At 44.5% G+C, this 17,638-nt stretch overlaps 2 protein-coding genes across 2 annotated transcripts; both read right to left on the minus strand.

Annotated features, from left to right (window-relative positions):
• Positions 1-699: 699 nt before the first annotated feature.
• LOC106564020 (gastrula zinc finger protein XlCGF57.1-like) lies at positions 700-11,408 on the minus strand. Its single transcript, XM_014129988.2, has 2 exons — positions 9,903-11,408; positions 700-3,759 (listed from the first exon to the last, which is right to left on the minus strand). Exons 1-2 carry the CDS (start codon positions 10,474-10,476, stop codon positions 2,405-2,407), a joined length of 1,929 nt encoding a protein of 642 aa, XP_013985463.2. The 5' UTR covers positions 10,477-11,408; the 3' UTR covers positions 700-2,404.
• Positions 11,409-14,827: 3,419 nt separating this feature from the next.
• LOC123725606 (zinc finger protein 239-like) lies at positions 14,828-16,612 on the minus strand (the record flags this gene model as incomplete). The annotated part of the gene is made up of 1 exon (XM_045692042.1): positions 14,828-16,612. A coding segment is annotated over one exon (1,113 nt), but the record flags the coding sequence as incomplete, so codon positions are not given.
• Positions 16,613-17,638: the final 1,026 nt, after the last annotated feature.

Raw genomic sequence — 17,638 nt, forward strand, 5'->3', positions numbered from 1 at the left:
GTAGTGATGCTGGACGGGCGGGCAGGTGCTGGTAGCGATTGGTTGAAAAGCATGCATTTAGTTTTACTAGCATTTAAGAGCAGTTGGAGACCACGGAAGGAGTGTTGTATGGCATTGAAGCTTGTTTGGAGGTTTGTTAACACAGTGTCCAAAGCAGGGCCAGAAGTATACAGAATGGTGTCATCTGCATAGAGGTGGGATCAGACAATCACCAGCAGCAAGAGCGACATTATTGATATATACAGAGAAAAGAGTCGGCCCGAGAATTGAACCCTGTGGCACCCCCATAGAGACTGCCAGAGGTCCGGACAACAGGCCCTCCGATTTGACACACTGAACTCTATCTGAGAAGTAGTTGGTGAACCAGGTGAGGCAGTCATTTGAGAAACCAAGGCTGTTGAGTCTGCCGATAAGAATGCGGTGATTGACAGAGTCGAAAGCCTTGGCCAGGTTAATGAAGACGGCTGCACAGTACTGTCTTTTATCGATGGCAGTTATGATATCTTTTAGGACCTTGAGTGTGGCTGAGGGACACCCATGACCAGCTCGGAAACCAGATTGCATAGCGGAGAAGGTACGGTGAGATTCGAAATGGTTGGTGATCTGTTTGTTAACTTGGCTTTTGAAGACTTTAGAAAGGCAGGGCAGGATGGATATAGGTCTGTAACAGTTTGGGTCTAGAGTGTCTCCCCCTTTGAAGAGGGGGATGACCGCGGCAGCTTTCCAATCTTTGGGGATCTCAGACGATACAAAATAGAGGTTGAACAGGCTAGTAATTTGATCCTTGGTGTGAGCAAAATCTGGAGGAAGTGGTGCGGTACTCGCTAAGCAAGTGGTGCGGTACTCGCTAACACGTCGACAAATTTACTGAATGAAAGAAAACGACTACATTCAATGTTAGAATCAAGAAATGCAAATTATATGAATCTATTGAATACTTTACAAATCATATAACGAGTAATATCTGAGGGTTTATACATGTATCAGATCAAAGGTAATAATTAACCTCTTAATATCTGAGGGTTTATACATGTATCAGATCAAAGGTAATAATTAACCTCTTAAGGATCTGCCCCTTTTTTTTAAAAATTGCCGAAAATGTCATATCCAAATCTAACTGCCTGTAACTCAGGCCCTGAAGCAAGGATATGCATATTCTTGGTACCATTTGAAAGGAAACACTTTGAAGTTTGTGGAAATGTGGAATGTAGGAGAATATAACACAAAAGATCTGGTAAGAGATAATACAAAGAAGAAAAACATGGCTACTGACGTGAGTGCTACGGGTGGTAATCATTTCGGAAGGTTACCTTCGCTTCCTTGGGCACAGGGACTATGGTGGTCTGCTTGAAACATGTAGGTATTACAGACTCGGTCAGGGACAGGTTGAAAATGTCAGTGAAGACACTAGCTAGTTGGTCCGCATATGCTTTGAGTACACGTCCTGGTAATCCGTCTGGCCCCGTGGCTTTGTGAATGTTGACCTGTTTACAGGTCTTGCTCACATCGGGTACCGAGAGCGTTATCACTCAGTCATCCAGAATAGCTGGTGCTGACGTGCATTCTTCATTGTTGCTTGCCTCGAAGCGAGCATAAATAGGCATTTAGCACGTCTGGTAGGCTCTCGTCACTGGCAGCTCGGTTCTGGGTTTCCCAGTCAACAACTGTTATCATAACAATGTCATCACATTTTCATACACGTTTAGCTTGATAACTTCTACACAAATTAACTAAATACAACACAATGACTAAAGGAATCAAAGTAAAATACATTTAAAATATGTTCCGTTTTTTTTTTTTTTTGCACTGAGACGTAAAGGTCCGGCTAACAAAGTAGGCCTGTTTTTTGAGTAAGCGTTCATACAATTTGATTTCATGTGGCCATAAACCAAAGAAACCCAAAGCAAGTCAGGTGTCTTTTTCATGCATTTCTAAATCAAGCCTGTGTTTTATGAACTGATTCTGGAGTTTCAAAGATCAGAGACTATTTAAGGTGTGATAATAATATATCTTAAATACAAGCAAGCGAGATCTGTCTCGCTGATCACAGTCAGGGAAGAACTAAAAAAAGATAACGCAGATAGTTGCATGTCCCCTCATATAGAGGAAGGTGATAATAGTACTTTTTAATGCAACACTTACAGACAACAATGTGTTAGGGTGCAGACAGGTAATAGGCGTAGTAGTCTATGAAATGCAGTTCATCACAGAACAGAGCATCAACCTGGAGAAGTTACAACAGCTCACCCCAAATTCTGCCACCCACAACAGTGTCTCTCTTCTCGCATGTGATTTTCAGGTTTTTCTGACCAGGAAAATGTCTTTCCACACTGAGAACATTGGAAAGGATTCTATCCTGTGTGTGTTCCTTCATGCCTTTTCAGGCTCGCTAACTGGGTAAAACTCATCCACATTGGGAGCATTGGAAAGGCTTCTCTCCCGTGTGTGACATTTCATGCGTTTTCAGGTTCCCCGAGGTTCTAAAACCTTTTTCACACTTGGAGCAGTGGAAAGGCTTCTCTCCTGTGTGTGTCATCTCATGTGTTTTCAAGTTCCCTAACTGGGTAAAACTTTTTACACACTGGGAGCAGTGAAAAGGCTTCTCTCCTGTGTGTGTCATCTCATGCATTTTCAGGTTCCCTAAATGGGTAAAACTCTTTCCACACAGAGAGCATCGGAATGGTTGTTCTCCTGTGTGTATTTTCTCATGATCTTTAAGATGCCCTGAGTGTCTAAAATCCTTTCCACACTGGGAGCATTGATATGGCTTCTCTCCAGTGTGTGTTCTTTCATGCACTTTTAGATGCCCCGAGTATCTGAAACCCTTTCCACACTGGGAACAGTGATAAGGCTTCTCCCCTGTATGTTTTCTTTCATGATATTTCAGCTGCCCTATCTGGCTAAAAGTCTTTCCACACTGAGAGCATTGGAATGGCTTCTCTCCAGTGTGTATTCGCTTATGCTCTTTCAGATGCGATGACTGGATAAAACTCTTTCCACACTGAGAGCATTGGAAAGGCTTCTCTCCTGTGTGTTTTCTCTTATGCTCTTTCAGGTGCAATGACTGGATAAATCTCTTTCCACAGTGAGAGCATTGATACGGCTTCTCTCCAGTGTGTGTTCTTTCATGCACTTTAAGATGCCATGAGTGTCCAAAACCCTTTCCACACTGGGAGCATTGATATGGCTTTTCTCCAGTGTGTGTTCTTTCATGCACTTTTAGATGCCCTGAGTGTCTAAAACACTTTCCACAATGGGAGCAGTGATAAGGCTTCTCGCCTGTGTGTGTCATCTCATGTGTTTTCAAGTTCCCTAATTGGGTAAACCTTTTTCCACACTGGGAGCAGTGGAAAGGCTTCTCGCCTGTGTGTGTCATCTCATGCGTTTTCAGGTTCCCTACATTTGTAAAACTCTTTCCACACTGGGAACATTGGAATGGTTGTTCACCTGTGTGTATTCTCTCATGTTCTTTCAAATGTGATGACTGGATAAATCTCTTTCCACACTGAGAGCATTGGAAAGGCCTCTCTAAAGAGTGTGTTCTCTCATGTGATTTCAGGTCCCCTGGTGAGAAACATGTATTTTTACACTGGGAGCATTGATAAAGCTTCTCTCCAGTGTGTGTTCTTTCATGCACTTTCAGATGCCCTGAGTGTCCAAAACGCTTTCCACAAACCATACGGTATGGTCTTGCTGGTTTGGTCGTCTCTGGGTCTGGGCTCTTCCCACGGTCAGGGTGAGAGTCTGGTCTCTCTCCTGCTAAAAAGACAAACAGAGTATTTGCTTAAACAGAGAGACCTGAATGAAAACTCTATATGATACAACTGTCTTTCTACAAGGTTTAATCTAGACTAGATCCCTCAATAAAATGATTCATCTTCAAGACCCTGGTGCTTGGTTATGGAGCATTAAGGGGAACTGCTCCTCCCCTTCCTCCAGGCTATGATGGATGCAAGAAATTAGCTGAACAACCTGTATATTTAAGAGTTTTACTGAACAACTTGTATATTTAAGAGTTGTATTAAACCTAGATGTGCACAGGGAGACCGCAGAGACTAAATGACTCTTCTACATGGTTGTAACACTGTGCCACCCTCCTGGAGGGAGGGCAGACCTAAATACTCTGGCCTTAACTGTTCCTTGTTTCATCCTTCCCTGGGTTAAAACACTAAATCAAGGCTGACTTGGAGGTTGAATAGACTTTACATTTGAATCACTTCAGGACACCCATGGGTTGATGTACCAATCAGTAAGACCTGCTTTATGGTGACCTCTGACCTTATAGAGGATACCTATAGGCCAAATTCCAATAGGGGATTATCATCAGAATAGTGTTCTTAACAACCCAACCAGAGCACTCCGTTCTGATTCTACCATCTCTGGTGTCTTGTCCCTCCCACCCCTACTGGAGGGCAGCTCCCACTCAGCCCAGTCAAAGCTCTTCTCTGTCCTGGCACCCTATTGGTGGAACTAGCTTCCCCCTGATGTCAGAACGGAGTCCCTCCCCATCTTCTGAAAACATCTGAAACCCTACCTCTTTAAAGACTATCTTAAATAAACCCCATGTCCCCTCCTCTCCCTACTGACTTTGCTGATAACTACGTTGTTGAGGGAAAATGTACTTGCTATGATTGTGATATGTTCTTGTCTCACCCAGCTATCTTAATAATATGAATGTAGTACTGTAAGTCTCTGGATAAGAGCGTCTGCTAAATGACTCAGTACTGTAAGTCTCTGGATAAGAGCGTCTGCTAAATGACTCAGTACTGTAAGTCTCTGGATAAGAGCGTCTGCTAAATGACTCAGTACTGTAAGTCTCTCTGGATAAGAGTGTCTGCTAAATGACTCAGTACTGTAAGTCTCTGGATAAGAGCGTCTGCTAAATGACTCAGTACTGTAAGTCTCTGGATAAGAGCATCTGCTAAATGACTCAGTACTGTAAGTCTCTGGATAAGAGCATCTGCTAAATGACTCAGTACTGTAAGTCTCTCTGGATAAGAGCGTCTGCTAAATGACTCAGTACTGTAAGTCTCTGGATAAGAGCGTCTGCTAAATGACTCAGTACTGTAAGTCTCTCTGGATAAGAGCGTCTGCTAAATGACTCAGTACTGTAAGTCTCTCTGGATAAGAGCATCTGTTAAATGACTCACTACTGTAAGTCTCTCTGGATAAGAGCGTCTGCTAAATGACTGAAATGTAAAGGTAGAACAGCAGAGTGCATCATCACAGAGTGGCTGTAGTGTTAAAGTGATAATGCCTGAGAAGACGGTGTTTGAAAGTTATATTGGCGCAGTTGCTCTGTCTAAACCGTGCCAATATATCCTCCAAACACTGGCTTCGAGGGCATCATCACATTTATACAACGGGTTACCAACATATTCAAATAATGATTGATATATTTTCATAAAAATATTTATTTTAAATGAATTTCTTCATTCTGTTTAATCCTTCCATGAGATATAATCCCGACACAAATCCGTGGCTGCTAGACAAGCCGACTGGTCATTCATTCTATCGGTTCAGTTGCCGGAGACGCCACCCACTTCTGAAGTCTTTGAGTTGGATATCTATGGATGCAACCCAGTCGGTCAATTGAAATGTTCCGTTGCCCTGCTGGCTGGCAACGTTCTTATCCCTTGCTTGCGAGCTAGCCAACTATGGCTAACACCGTCACGTCAAACAGAATGACAGCAAAGTAGCTGCGTTTGCGTTTGATAAGATGTTTTCTAGTGACATTTATTTGGATACATCCATAACAATAAGCTAATGATGCGTGATTTTGCCTGGCATGGAAAATGTGCTCTCGTCAGGACACTGTTCAGAGGAGCCAGCCAACACAGCCAACACAGATAACACAGTCCCTTCAAACTGAAGCTGGAAAGACAGTCTAAGATCCTTTCCAATCACATACATTTTTTTTTGAAAAAGTCTCAGTGCTGTTTCCCTCATAAGGTGAGGTATTGAAAGGTACTGAAAACATGGGATTCAATCATTTATCAAATTATCTTTCTCCGAACAATTGTATTAGTATAAAATAATATCATTACCCAATTTTTTGCATACAATATAGCTCAATATCTGTATTATTTATTTTACAATCTTTTTTACTCATCTTTATCAAGAGTCAATCATTTCGGACCCCACTGTATATCTAAACATATAAACAGGTGCATCAATTCCGAGGCAATAGAGAGCACCTACATACATTTTCTGCTACAAAAACTGATTTGGGAAAATCAAGTTTTATTGGATTGAAAAACATTTGCGATATCAACTCTTCTCTGACCTCAATCTTATTTGGTAGTCAGGAGGACCATATTAACAAATATGTACAATGAGGTTTGATGGAATGGCCCACCTGGGAGGATTTTAGGAGTGAGAATATATGAGGTTTGATGGAATAGCCCACCTGGGGGATTTTAGGAGTGAGAATATATGAGGTTTGATGGAATGGCCCACCTGGGGGATTTTAGGAGTGAGAATATATGAGGTTTGATGGAATGGCCCACCTGGGGGATTTTAGGAGTGAGAATATATGAGGTTTGATGGAATAGCCCACCTGGGGGATTTTAGGAGTGAGAATATATGAGGTTTGATGGAATGGCCCACCTGGGGGATTTTAGGAGTGAGAATATATGAGGTTTGATGGAATGGCCCACCTGGGAGGATTTTAGGAGTCAGAATATATGAGGTTTGATGGAATAGCCCACCTGGGAGGATTTTAGGAGTCAGAATATATGAGGTTTGATGGAATGGCCCACCTGGGGGATTTTAGGAGTCAGAATATATGAGGTTTGATGGAATGGCCCACCTGGGGGATTTTAGGAGTGAGAATATATGAGGTTTGATGGAATGGCCCACCTGGGGGGATTTTAGGAGTGAGAATATATGAGGTTTGATGGAATGGCCCACCTGGGAGATTTTAGGAGTCAGAATATATGCCAATTTTGCAAGAGAATTCATCAGCGACCTTGAGGGATTCCTGGGCTTTATGGTGAGTGGCTGAATCCGAATAGTCAAAAAGATGCAGCATTTTTCCTTACCTTGTAACTTTACCTGTAGATTATGGTTCTAATAATCTAGCCACTAAGGAACCTTCCTTTGGGGTACTCTGATCCAGCCAAAGTGTCTGTCTGTCACACAGAGTGTGTTTGTTAATGCTTAAATAAACTTTTTTTGCTTCGTGACCCACCAATTGAGGTATCTTTTATGTCCCACCATTCCGATGTGTAAAACCATACACAGACCAACAACAAAAAAATACATACACAACATGGCCAAAGGTATGTGGACACCTACTCATCCAACATCATTCCAAAATCATGGGCATTAATATGGAGTTGGTCCCCCTTTTGCTGCTATAAAAGCCTCTTCGAAAGCCTTCCATCTAGTGGAAGAGTTTCCCATGAGATGTTGGAACATTGCTGCAGGGACTTGCTTCCATTCAGCCACAAGAGCATTAGTGAGGTCAGGCACCGATGTTGGTCGATTAGGCCTGGCTCGCAGTCGGCTTTCCAATTCATCCCAAAGGTGTTCAATGGGGTTGAGGTCAGGACTCTGTGCAGGCCAGTCAAGATCTTCCACACCGATCTCAACAAACCATTTCTGTATGGACTTCGCACGGGTGCATTGTCATGCTGAAAACAGGAAAGGGTCTTCCCAAACTGTTGCCACAAAGTTGGAAGCACAGAATAATCTAGAATGTTATTGTATGCAGTAGCATTAAGATTTCCCTTCACTGGAACTAAGGGGCCCAGCCCGAACCATAAAAAACAGCCCCAGACCATTATTCCTCCTCCACCGAACTTTACAGTTGGTACTATGCATTCAGGCAGGTAGTGTTCTCCTGGCATCTGCCAAACCCAGATTTGTCCGTCGGACTGCCAGATAGTGAAGCGTGATTCATCACTCCAGAGAATGTGTCTCCACTGCTCCAGAGTCCAATGGCGGCGAGCTTTACACCACTCCAGCCAACGCTTAGCATTGCGCATTGTGATTTTAGGCTTGGCTGCGGCTGCTCGACCATGGAAACCCATTTCATGAAGCTCCCAACAAACAGTTCTTGTGCTGATGTTGCATCCAGAGGCAGTTTGGAACTCAGTAGTGAGTGTTGCAGCCGAGGACAGAGGATTTTTACGCGCTACAACACTCGGTGATCCCGTTCTGTGAGCTTGTGTGGCCTGCTACTTCGTGGCTGAGCCGTTGTTGCTCCTAGACATTTTCACTTCACAATAACAGCACTTAAAGTTGACCGAGGCAGCTCTAGCAGGGCAGAAATTTGATTAACTGACTTGTTAGAAAGGTGACATCCTATGATGGTGCCACGTTGAAAGTCACTAAGCTCTTCAGTAGGGCCATTCTACTGCCAATGTTTGTTTATGGAGATTGCATGGCTGTGTGCTCGCTCGATTTTATACACCTGTCAGCAAAAGGTGGCTGAAATATCCAAATCCACTAATTTGACTGGGTGTCCACATACTTTTGTATATATAGTGTACTTTGTATCTCTCATTTACTCAAGTGTTTCCTTACTTTGGCAGTTACCTGTAGAATGGACGGAGAGGTATCGCTCGAGTCGCAACAAAATGGAATATAAAGTTGCGGATAAAGTTCATGTGTCCAACATCTAAAGACCTTTCCTTTTGGGTGTTTTTGGAGCTTTTGTCCATGTTTGTTCAGAACCCCCATACTGCACAACAAGGAGGAGGAAATGAACTGATGGCAGAGGGCATTTGAAATGATTTCACTATTGGATTAATATCTAATATCAGGATAGTGGAAATACATGCGTTTTAAAGAGCAACTTATTTATATTTTACTTCAATGTGGTTGCACTCTGCTTGTTGTTTCAGCACAGAAGGATTGGGGAGGAGCAGAGGGACCGGTCTCTCTGACACAGAGAGAGAGAGAAGCCAAACCGACTTGAGCAAACGTGTTTTTCCATATAACCTTTATTTAACTAGGCAAGTCAGTTAAGAACAAATTCTTATTTACGATTGACGGCCTACCGGGGAACAGTGGGTTAACTGCCCTGTTCAGGGGCAGAACGAAAGATTTTCACCTTGTCAGCTCAGGGATTTGATCCAGCAACCTTTCGGTTACTGGCCCAACGCTCTAACCACTAGGTTACCTGCCGCAATAGGTTATCTATCATCTCATCTGGTAGTGTCTGTTTTGACTACATCAAATCGGTGTAAAGAAGCTAGCTAGCTAGCAAGGCTAATTGAGGCTATTTTTCTGCATTACCTGTCCATGTCTACAACAACAGCCTACCTGTTGGTTGATAATTGTAGCCGTCTCCTTGTCATTTAGCCAACTTAACTGTAACTGTAAAACACATTTCACTATAGGACTAATATCCAGATTTTTACACATGGAGTCTCTGACTGTAGAGCTGCTCTGATTGGCTGACAACAAGAATCTACACGCATGAAAAGTCTATTTTACAGGGTGCACTCAGAAATACTGTCATAAAAACTGTCGTGGTCTATCCTTGTAGCCTTGTATCCTTGAATGGAGAAATGTTACAGAGAATGTAAGGTTATTTAATGCTGAGAATATTCAAATAACTGTGTCCATCCCTAATCAATGGTTGGGGTAAGTTTCTCAAGAACAAGTGTCTGGACCCTTCTATAACATGGCATTTACATCAAAAATATACATTTGGTTGTAAAAAAAAAAAGAAAAGCACAATTCTCCTTTAATATGGATGTGACCAATTGAAAGCACAATCTCTGGGACACCAATCACACTGTTTAACTAAACGCTGAACACTGTTCTGTCGTACTGAACGCACCCCTGAATAACATATTCAAGTGTAAAACGTCAGTAGAAAGCCTCTTAAAAATCATACATTAGTTGAACTGCAGAGTTGGTGCTTCTGTTTTTAATATAGTACTCACTAGTGTTAATCAGATCTCCAGTCTCCTCTTCCTCTCTAAAAGGTCCTTTCTCTTCTTTCACTATAACAGCCTCCTCTTCCTCTTTCACTCCAAAAGGTCCTTTCACTGTAAAATCCTCATCTTCTTCTTTCAATGTGATTTCCTCCTTTATCATTCTGAAAGCTTCTTCCTCCTCTTCCACTGTGACAGCCTCTATCTCTTCTTCGTGTTTCACTCCTAAAGGCTCTTTCTCGTATTTTACTGTAACATCCTCCTCTTCCTCTCCTTCCTCCTCTTTCACTCCCAAAACATCTTCTTCTTTTACCTTCATTGCGATATCGTCCTCTTCCTCTCTAAAAGGTTCTTCCTCTTTTTTCACTATAACATCCTCCTCTTCCTCCTTTTTCATTTTGAAAGCTTCTACCTCCTCCTCTTCCACTGTGACAGCCTCTACCCCCTCTTCGTGTTTCACTCCAAAAGGTTCTTTCTCGCCTTTCACTTCCTCGTCTTCTTTCACGACAATGTTCAGATCTTCTTTCTCCGTCCAGCAGACCTCCTCTTCTTTAGCAGGGAGGGAGTAGCTTAGTGAGCTCATGGTCGAGCGAGGATAGCGGACTAAACTTCAGTCCTAGGTCGGGGATGTTAGCTAGCTAGTTAGAATTAGCGACTAGCCTAGTACTAGGCTCAGCGTCAATCTTAACGAATTAGTAAATCTAACAAGCTATTTCACAATTTAACTAGGAGATATGCAAACAAAATTGCGTTAAAAACACAGATTAATATATACAAATACGGACAAAAGAGCTTGAATTTTTGTCGGTTTTATGTTGACTAGCAAGATAAGGAACTGGCTGCATCAGTAGCCGAGTTGTTGTTGAAGAAGCGTCCCGTCCACTAGATTAGACGTCACACAAGGAGCATCAACTGAAATTCTCACATCGCCATCGGCTGACTGGAGTTGGTAACGCCGTTATTCACTACAGTGTTTATTCTGGAGAAAAGAAAACCATAACAAATCATTAGAAAAATGAACAAATACGTTTTCTCTTACCTCTTACAGCCAAGACTTTCCTCTACACAAGATAAGATCATGACTTTATCATGCCCACTGGGAAATTCTGTATGCGGATCTATGTACATAAAACACATAACAAGCATATAAATGCCATCAATACAACTGCAGACAATAAATATGAGAATATTTACACATCAGTACGTTGTCAACCACAATGTCCAGTGTAGACAGGCCTGCTGGACTCCGCAGCCTTATTCAGCAGCCTTATTGTGCTGCTGGACCCACTAGTGATTATCATTCAGCCTTATTGTCCCGCTGGACCCACTAGTGATGATCATTCAGCCTTATTGTCCCGCTGGACCCACTAGTGATGATCATTCAGCCTTATTGTCCCGCTGGACCCACTAGTGATGATCATTCAGCCTTATTGTGCCGCTGGACCCACTAGTGATTATCATTCAGCCTTATTGTGCTGCTGGACCCACTAGTGATTATCATTCAGCCTTATTGTCCCACTGGACCCACTAGTGATGATCATTCAGCCTTATTGTGCTGCTGGACCCACTAGTGATGATCATTCAGCCTTATTGTGCCGCTGGACCCACTAGTGATGATCATTCAGCTTTATTGTGCCGCTGGACCCACTAGTGATGATCATTCAGCCTTATTGTCCCGCTGGATCCACTAGTGATGATCATTCAGCCTTATTGTGCTGCTGGACCCACTAGTGATTATCATTCAGCCTTATTGTCCCGCTGGACCCACTAGTGATGATCATTCAGCCTTATTGTGCTGCTGGACCCACTAGTGATTATCATTCAGCCTTATTGTCCCGCTGGATCCACTAGTGATTATCATTCAGCCTTATTGTCCCGCTGGATCCACTAGTGATGATCATTCAGCCTTATTGTCCCGCTGGACCCACTAGTGATTATCATTCAGCCTTATTGTGCTGCTGGACCCACTAGTGATGATCATTCAGCCTTATTGTGCTGCTGGACCCACTAGTGATGATCATTCAGCCTTATTGTCCCACTGGACCCACTAGTGATGATCATTCAGCCTTATTGTGCTGCTGGACCCACTAGTGATGATCATTCAGCCTTATTGTGCTGCTGGAACCACTAGTGATGATCATTCAGCCTTATTGTGCCGCTGGACCCACTAGTGATGATCATTCAGCCTTATCAGATGGGACCAGTCAGACGGTCAGATGGGTCCAGTCGGACGGTCAGATGGGTCCAGTCGGACGGTCAGATGGGACCAGTCGGACGGTCAGATGGGACCAGTCGGACGGTCAGATGGGTCCAGTCGGACGGTCAGATGGGACCAGTCGGACGGTCAGATGGGACCAGTCGGACGGTCAGATGGGTCCAGTCGGCCAGCCAACCGGATGGGTCCAGTCAGACGGTCAGATGGGACCAGTCGGATGGTCAGATGGGTCCAGTCGGCCAGCCAACCGGATGGGTCCAGTCGGACGATCAGATGGGACCAGTCGGACGGTCAGATGGGTCCAGTCGGACGGTCAGATGGGTCCAGTCGGACGGTCAGATGGGTCCAGTCGGCCAGCCAACCGGATGGGTCCAGTCGGACGATCAGATGGGACCAGTCGGACGGTCAGATGGGTCCAGTCGGACGGTCAGATGGGTCCAGTCGGACGGTCAGATGGGTCCAGTCGGACGGTCAGATGGGACCAGTCGGACGGTCAGATGGGACCAGTCGGACGGTCAGATGGGACCAGTCAGACGATCAGATGGGTCCAGTCGGACGGTCAGATGGGTCCAGTCGGACGGTCAGATGGGTCCAGTCGGACGGTCAGATGGGTCCAGTCGGACGGTCAGATGGGACCAGTCGGCCAGCCAACCGGATGGGTCCAGTCGGACGGTCAGATGGGACCAGTCGGCCAGCCAACCGGATGGGTCCAGTCGGACGATCGGATGGGTCCAGTCGGACGGTCAGATGGGTCCAGTCGGACGGTCAGATGGGACCAGTCGGACGGTCAGATGGGACCAGTCGGACGGTCAGATGGGTCCAGTCGGACGGTCAGATGGGACCAGTCGGACGGTCAGATGGGTCCAGTCGGACGGTCAGATGGGACCAGTCGGACGGTCAGATGGGACCAGTCGGACGGTCAGATGGGACCAGTCGGACGGTCAGATGGGACCAGTCGGACGGTCAGATGGGACCAGTCGGACGGTCAGATGGGACCAGTCGGACGGTCAGATGGGACCAGTCGGACGGTCAGATGGGACCAGTCGGACGGTCAGATGGGTCCAGTCGGACGGTCAGATACCAATACATTTCTATGTAACTAAGGTGAGGAGGTTTAGAAAACATTCTTACATCTGAAAACCAAAGGTTCATTGTGTTAAATTGACTCCAGTGACAGTGACCCGATCCTGTAGGTTCATGCTATACAACATTCGCAGAGTACGACCCTGCCTTACACAGGAAGCGGCGCAGGTCCTAATCCAGGCACTTGTCATCTCCCGTCTGGATTACTGCAACTCGGTGTTGGCTGGGCTCCCTGCCTGTGCCATTAAACCCCTATAACTCATCCAGAACGCCGCAGCCCGTCTGGTGTTCAACCTTCCCAAGTTCTCTCACGTCACCCCGCTCCTCCGCACACTCCACTGGCTTCCAGTTGAAGCTCGCATCTGCTACCAGACCATGGTGCTTGCCTATGGAGCTGTGAGGGGAACGGCACCTCCGTACCTTCAGGCTCTGATCAGGCCCTACACCCAAACAAGGGCACTGCGTTCATCCACCTCTGGCCTGCTGGCCCCCCTACCTCTGCGGAAGCACAGTTCCCACGCAGCCCAGTCAAAACTGTTCGCTGCTCTGGCACCATAATGGTGGAACAAGCTCCCTCACGACGCCAGGACAGCGGAGTCAATCACCACCTTCCGTAGACACCTGAAACCCCACCTCTTTAAGGAATACCTGGGATAGGATATAGTAATCCTTCTAACCCCCCCCCCCAAATTTTTTTTTGAAATATATAGATGTACTATTGTAAAGTGGTTGTTCCACTGGATATCATAAGGTGAATGCATCAATTTGTAAGTCGCTCTGGATAAGAGCGTCTGCTAAATGATGTAAATGTAAATGTAAATGTAGTTTACTCATCTGTTTCCAGTGTAGAAGTAGTAACACAACCTGTCCAGTAGATGGAGAAGTGGAGGCCAAAGCTCTGAAAACACAGATTCTGTGATCTTGATATTGTGGCATCTGGATTAGAATGATCCTATCAGATTATTTTCTGTAGAAAACAGTAAAGCCACTGCTGTCCTTTTCTTATAGATGTGCTCTGTGCATTTCTCCCCACTGTAGCTTGTGGTCAAGTACAACACCCAGGTTAATACTCCTCCACAACCTCTATGTCCCTGAACAACACCCAGGTATTAATACTCCTCCACAACCTCTATGTCCCTGAACAACACCCAGGTTAATACTCCTCCACAACCTCTATGTCCCTGAACAACACCCAGGTATTAATACTCCTCCACAACCTGTATGTCCCTGAACAACACCCATGTATTAATACTCCTCCACTACCTCTATGTCCCTGTACAACACCCAGGTATTAATACTCCTCCAGTACCTCTATGTCCCTGAACAACACCCAGGTATTAATACTCCTCCACTACCTCTATGTCCCTGAACAACACCCAGGTATTAATACTCCTCCACAACCTGTATGTCCCTGAACAACACCCAGGTATTAATACTCCTCCAGTACCTGTATGTCCCTGTACAACACCCAGGTATTAATACTCCTCCACTACCTCTATGTCCCTGAACAACACCCAGGTATTAATACTCCTCTACAACCTGTATGTCCCTGAACAACACCCAGGTATTAATACTCCTCCAGTACCTCTATGTCCCTGAACAACACCCAGGTATTAATACTCCTCCAGTACCTCTATGTCCCTGAACAACACCCAGGTATTAATACTCCTCCACTACCTGTATGTCCTGTCTAGATGTGAACAGACTATTCCCTTATAGCCACTCTATAGGATACAGATGTAAACAATAGAGCAAATGCATCACATCCAAATATCACTTGATTATCTGTAGTGCTGGAGGAATGACACTCAGACGAAACACACACAGAGAAAACACACAGAGACAGAGTTTGAGAGTGTCTTCATTCAGACTGACATACTCTACATTTAAACAGACATACTATATATTCAATTCATGGTAATTAATTAAATAAATAAATAATTTAGTTCATGTGGAATAAAAAAACACATTTAAAAAATAGAAGTCAAATGTCGGAGCAGAGGGTGTGCTCTCATGAACTTTAGGTCAATGTGATTTGAAATCTCTTTCCACCCTGGGAGCAGTGGTAAGGCTTCTTGTCTGTGTGTTCCCTCATGGTCATTCCCTAACTGGGTAAATATCTTTCCACACTGGGAGTATTGAGAACATTTTATCAGGTCTGGATTATTTCATGTTCTTTCAGTCGCCTTACCCAGGTAAATCTCTTTCCACACAGAGAGCATTGATGAGGCTTCTCTCCAGAATGAATTTTCTTATGTATTTTCATGCTCCCAACTAGGGTAAATCTCTTTCCACATTGAAAGCATTGCTAAGGCTTCTCTTCTGTGTGTGTCCTCTCATGTCTTTTCAGATTCCCTAACTCTGAAAAACTATTTCTGCACAGAGAGCAGTGGAAAGGCCTCTCTCCTGTGTGTGTCCTCTCATGTCTTTTCAGATGTCTTACCTGGGTAAAAGCATTTTCACATTGGGAGCAGTGGTATGGCTTCTCTCCGGTGTGCAGTCCCCTGTGTTTTTTCAGGCTACCTAACTCTGTAAAACTCTTTCCACAATGGAAGCATTGATGAGGCTTATCTCCTGTGTGTGTCCTCTCATGTCTTTTCAGGTCACCTAACCAGGTAAAACTCTTTCCACATTGAGAACATTGGTAAATCTTCTCTCCAGTGTGTATTCTTTCATGCTCCTTTAGGTTCCATAACCACCTAAAACTCTTTCCACACTGGGCGCAATTGTAAGCCTTCTCCCCTGTGTGCATTCTTTTATGCGTTTTCAGGTTCCATAACCGGGTAAAATTCTTCCCACACTGTGAGCAGTGGAAAGGTTTCTCTCCTGTGTGAATTTTCTTATGCTCAATCAGGCTCCCTAACCGGGTAAAATTCTTCCCACACTGTGAGCAGTGGAAAGGTTTCTCTCCTGTGTGTGTTCTCTCATGTTCTTTCTTGTGTTCTAAACGTGTGAAATTCTTTCCACATTGGGAGCATTGAAAAGGTTTCTCTTCTGTGTGTGTTCTCTCATGTTCTTTCTGGTGTTCTAATCGGGTAAAACTCTTTCCACACTGGGAGCAGTGATGAGGCTTATCTCCTATGTGTGTTCTCTCATGTCTTTTCAGGTGCCCTAACCGTTTAAAACTCTGTTCACACAGGGAACAATGGTAAGGCTTCTCCTCTGTGTGCAATTTATTATGCTCTTTCAGGTTCACTAACTGGCTAAATCGCTTTCCACAGTGGGAGCAGTGATGAGGCTTCTCTCCTGTGTGTGTTCTTTCATGTCGTTTCAGGCTGTCTAACCGGGTGAAACTATTTCCACACAGAGAGCAGTGGAGTCGTCTTGCTGGTTTGGACACCTCTGGCTCTGGTTCCTCTGAGTCTGGTCTCTCTCCTGCGAAAGACAGATTATTTAGTTTAACAGAGAGATCAGGGTCGATTCAATAGAAATGAAACAGAAGCAAATGGTCTGAAATGGGGAGGGAAGAAACAGGGAGGGTTTTTGTCTTCTGTTTGCAACAGATTTTGCTACAGTGTAGACTAATGAATATGACCCTGAATGAAACCTCCACACGATAAAAGGCAGATTCCACCCCCGGAGAATATTTTTATCTCAGATTCTCTTTCTGAGAAAATCAGGATGAAAGTGGCCATTTTAGGCCCATTTTAGACCTCTACATGCCTCCTGTCAGACCCCATGACCTCTGACCCCTACATGATACAGACAACATCTAGTCATTATACTGTCAGACCCCATGACCTCTGACCCCTACATGATACAGACAACATCTAGTCATTATACTGTCAGACCCCATGACCTCTGAACCCTACATGATACAGACAACATCTAGTCATTATACTGTCAGACCCCATGACCCTTACATGATACAGACAACATCTAGTCATTATACTGTCAGACCCCATGACCCCTACATGATACAGACAACATCTAGTCATTATACTGTCAGACCCCATGACCTCTGACCCCTACATGATACAGACAACATCTAGTCATTATACTGTCAGACCCCATGACCTCTGAACCCTACATGATACAGACAACATCTAGCCATTATACTGTCAGACCCCATGACCTCTGAACCCTACATGATACAGACAACATCTAGTCATTATACTGTCAGACCCCATGACCTCTGAACCCTACATGATACAGACAACATCTAGTCATTATACTGTCAGACCCCATGACCCCTACATGATACAGACAACATCTAGTCATTATACTGTCAGACCCCATGACCCCTACATGATACAGACAACATCTAGTCATTATACTGTCAGACCCCATGACCTCTGACCCCTACATGATACAGACATCTAGTCATTATACTGTCAGACCCCATGACCTCTGAACCCTACATGATACAGACAACATCTAGCCATTATACTGTCAGACCCCATGACCTCTGAACCCTACATGATACAGACAACATCTAGTCATTATA

Source organism: Salmo salar, chromosome ssa12, assembly GCF_905237065.1.
Source record: "Salmo salar chromosome ssa12, Ssal_v3.1, whole genome shotgun sequence".
NCBI classification, from domain to species: domain Eukaryota; kingdom Metazoa; phylum Chordata; class Actinopteri; order Salmoniformes; family Salmonidae; genus Salmo; species Salmo salar.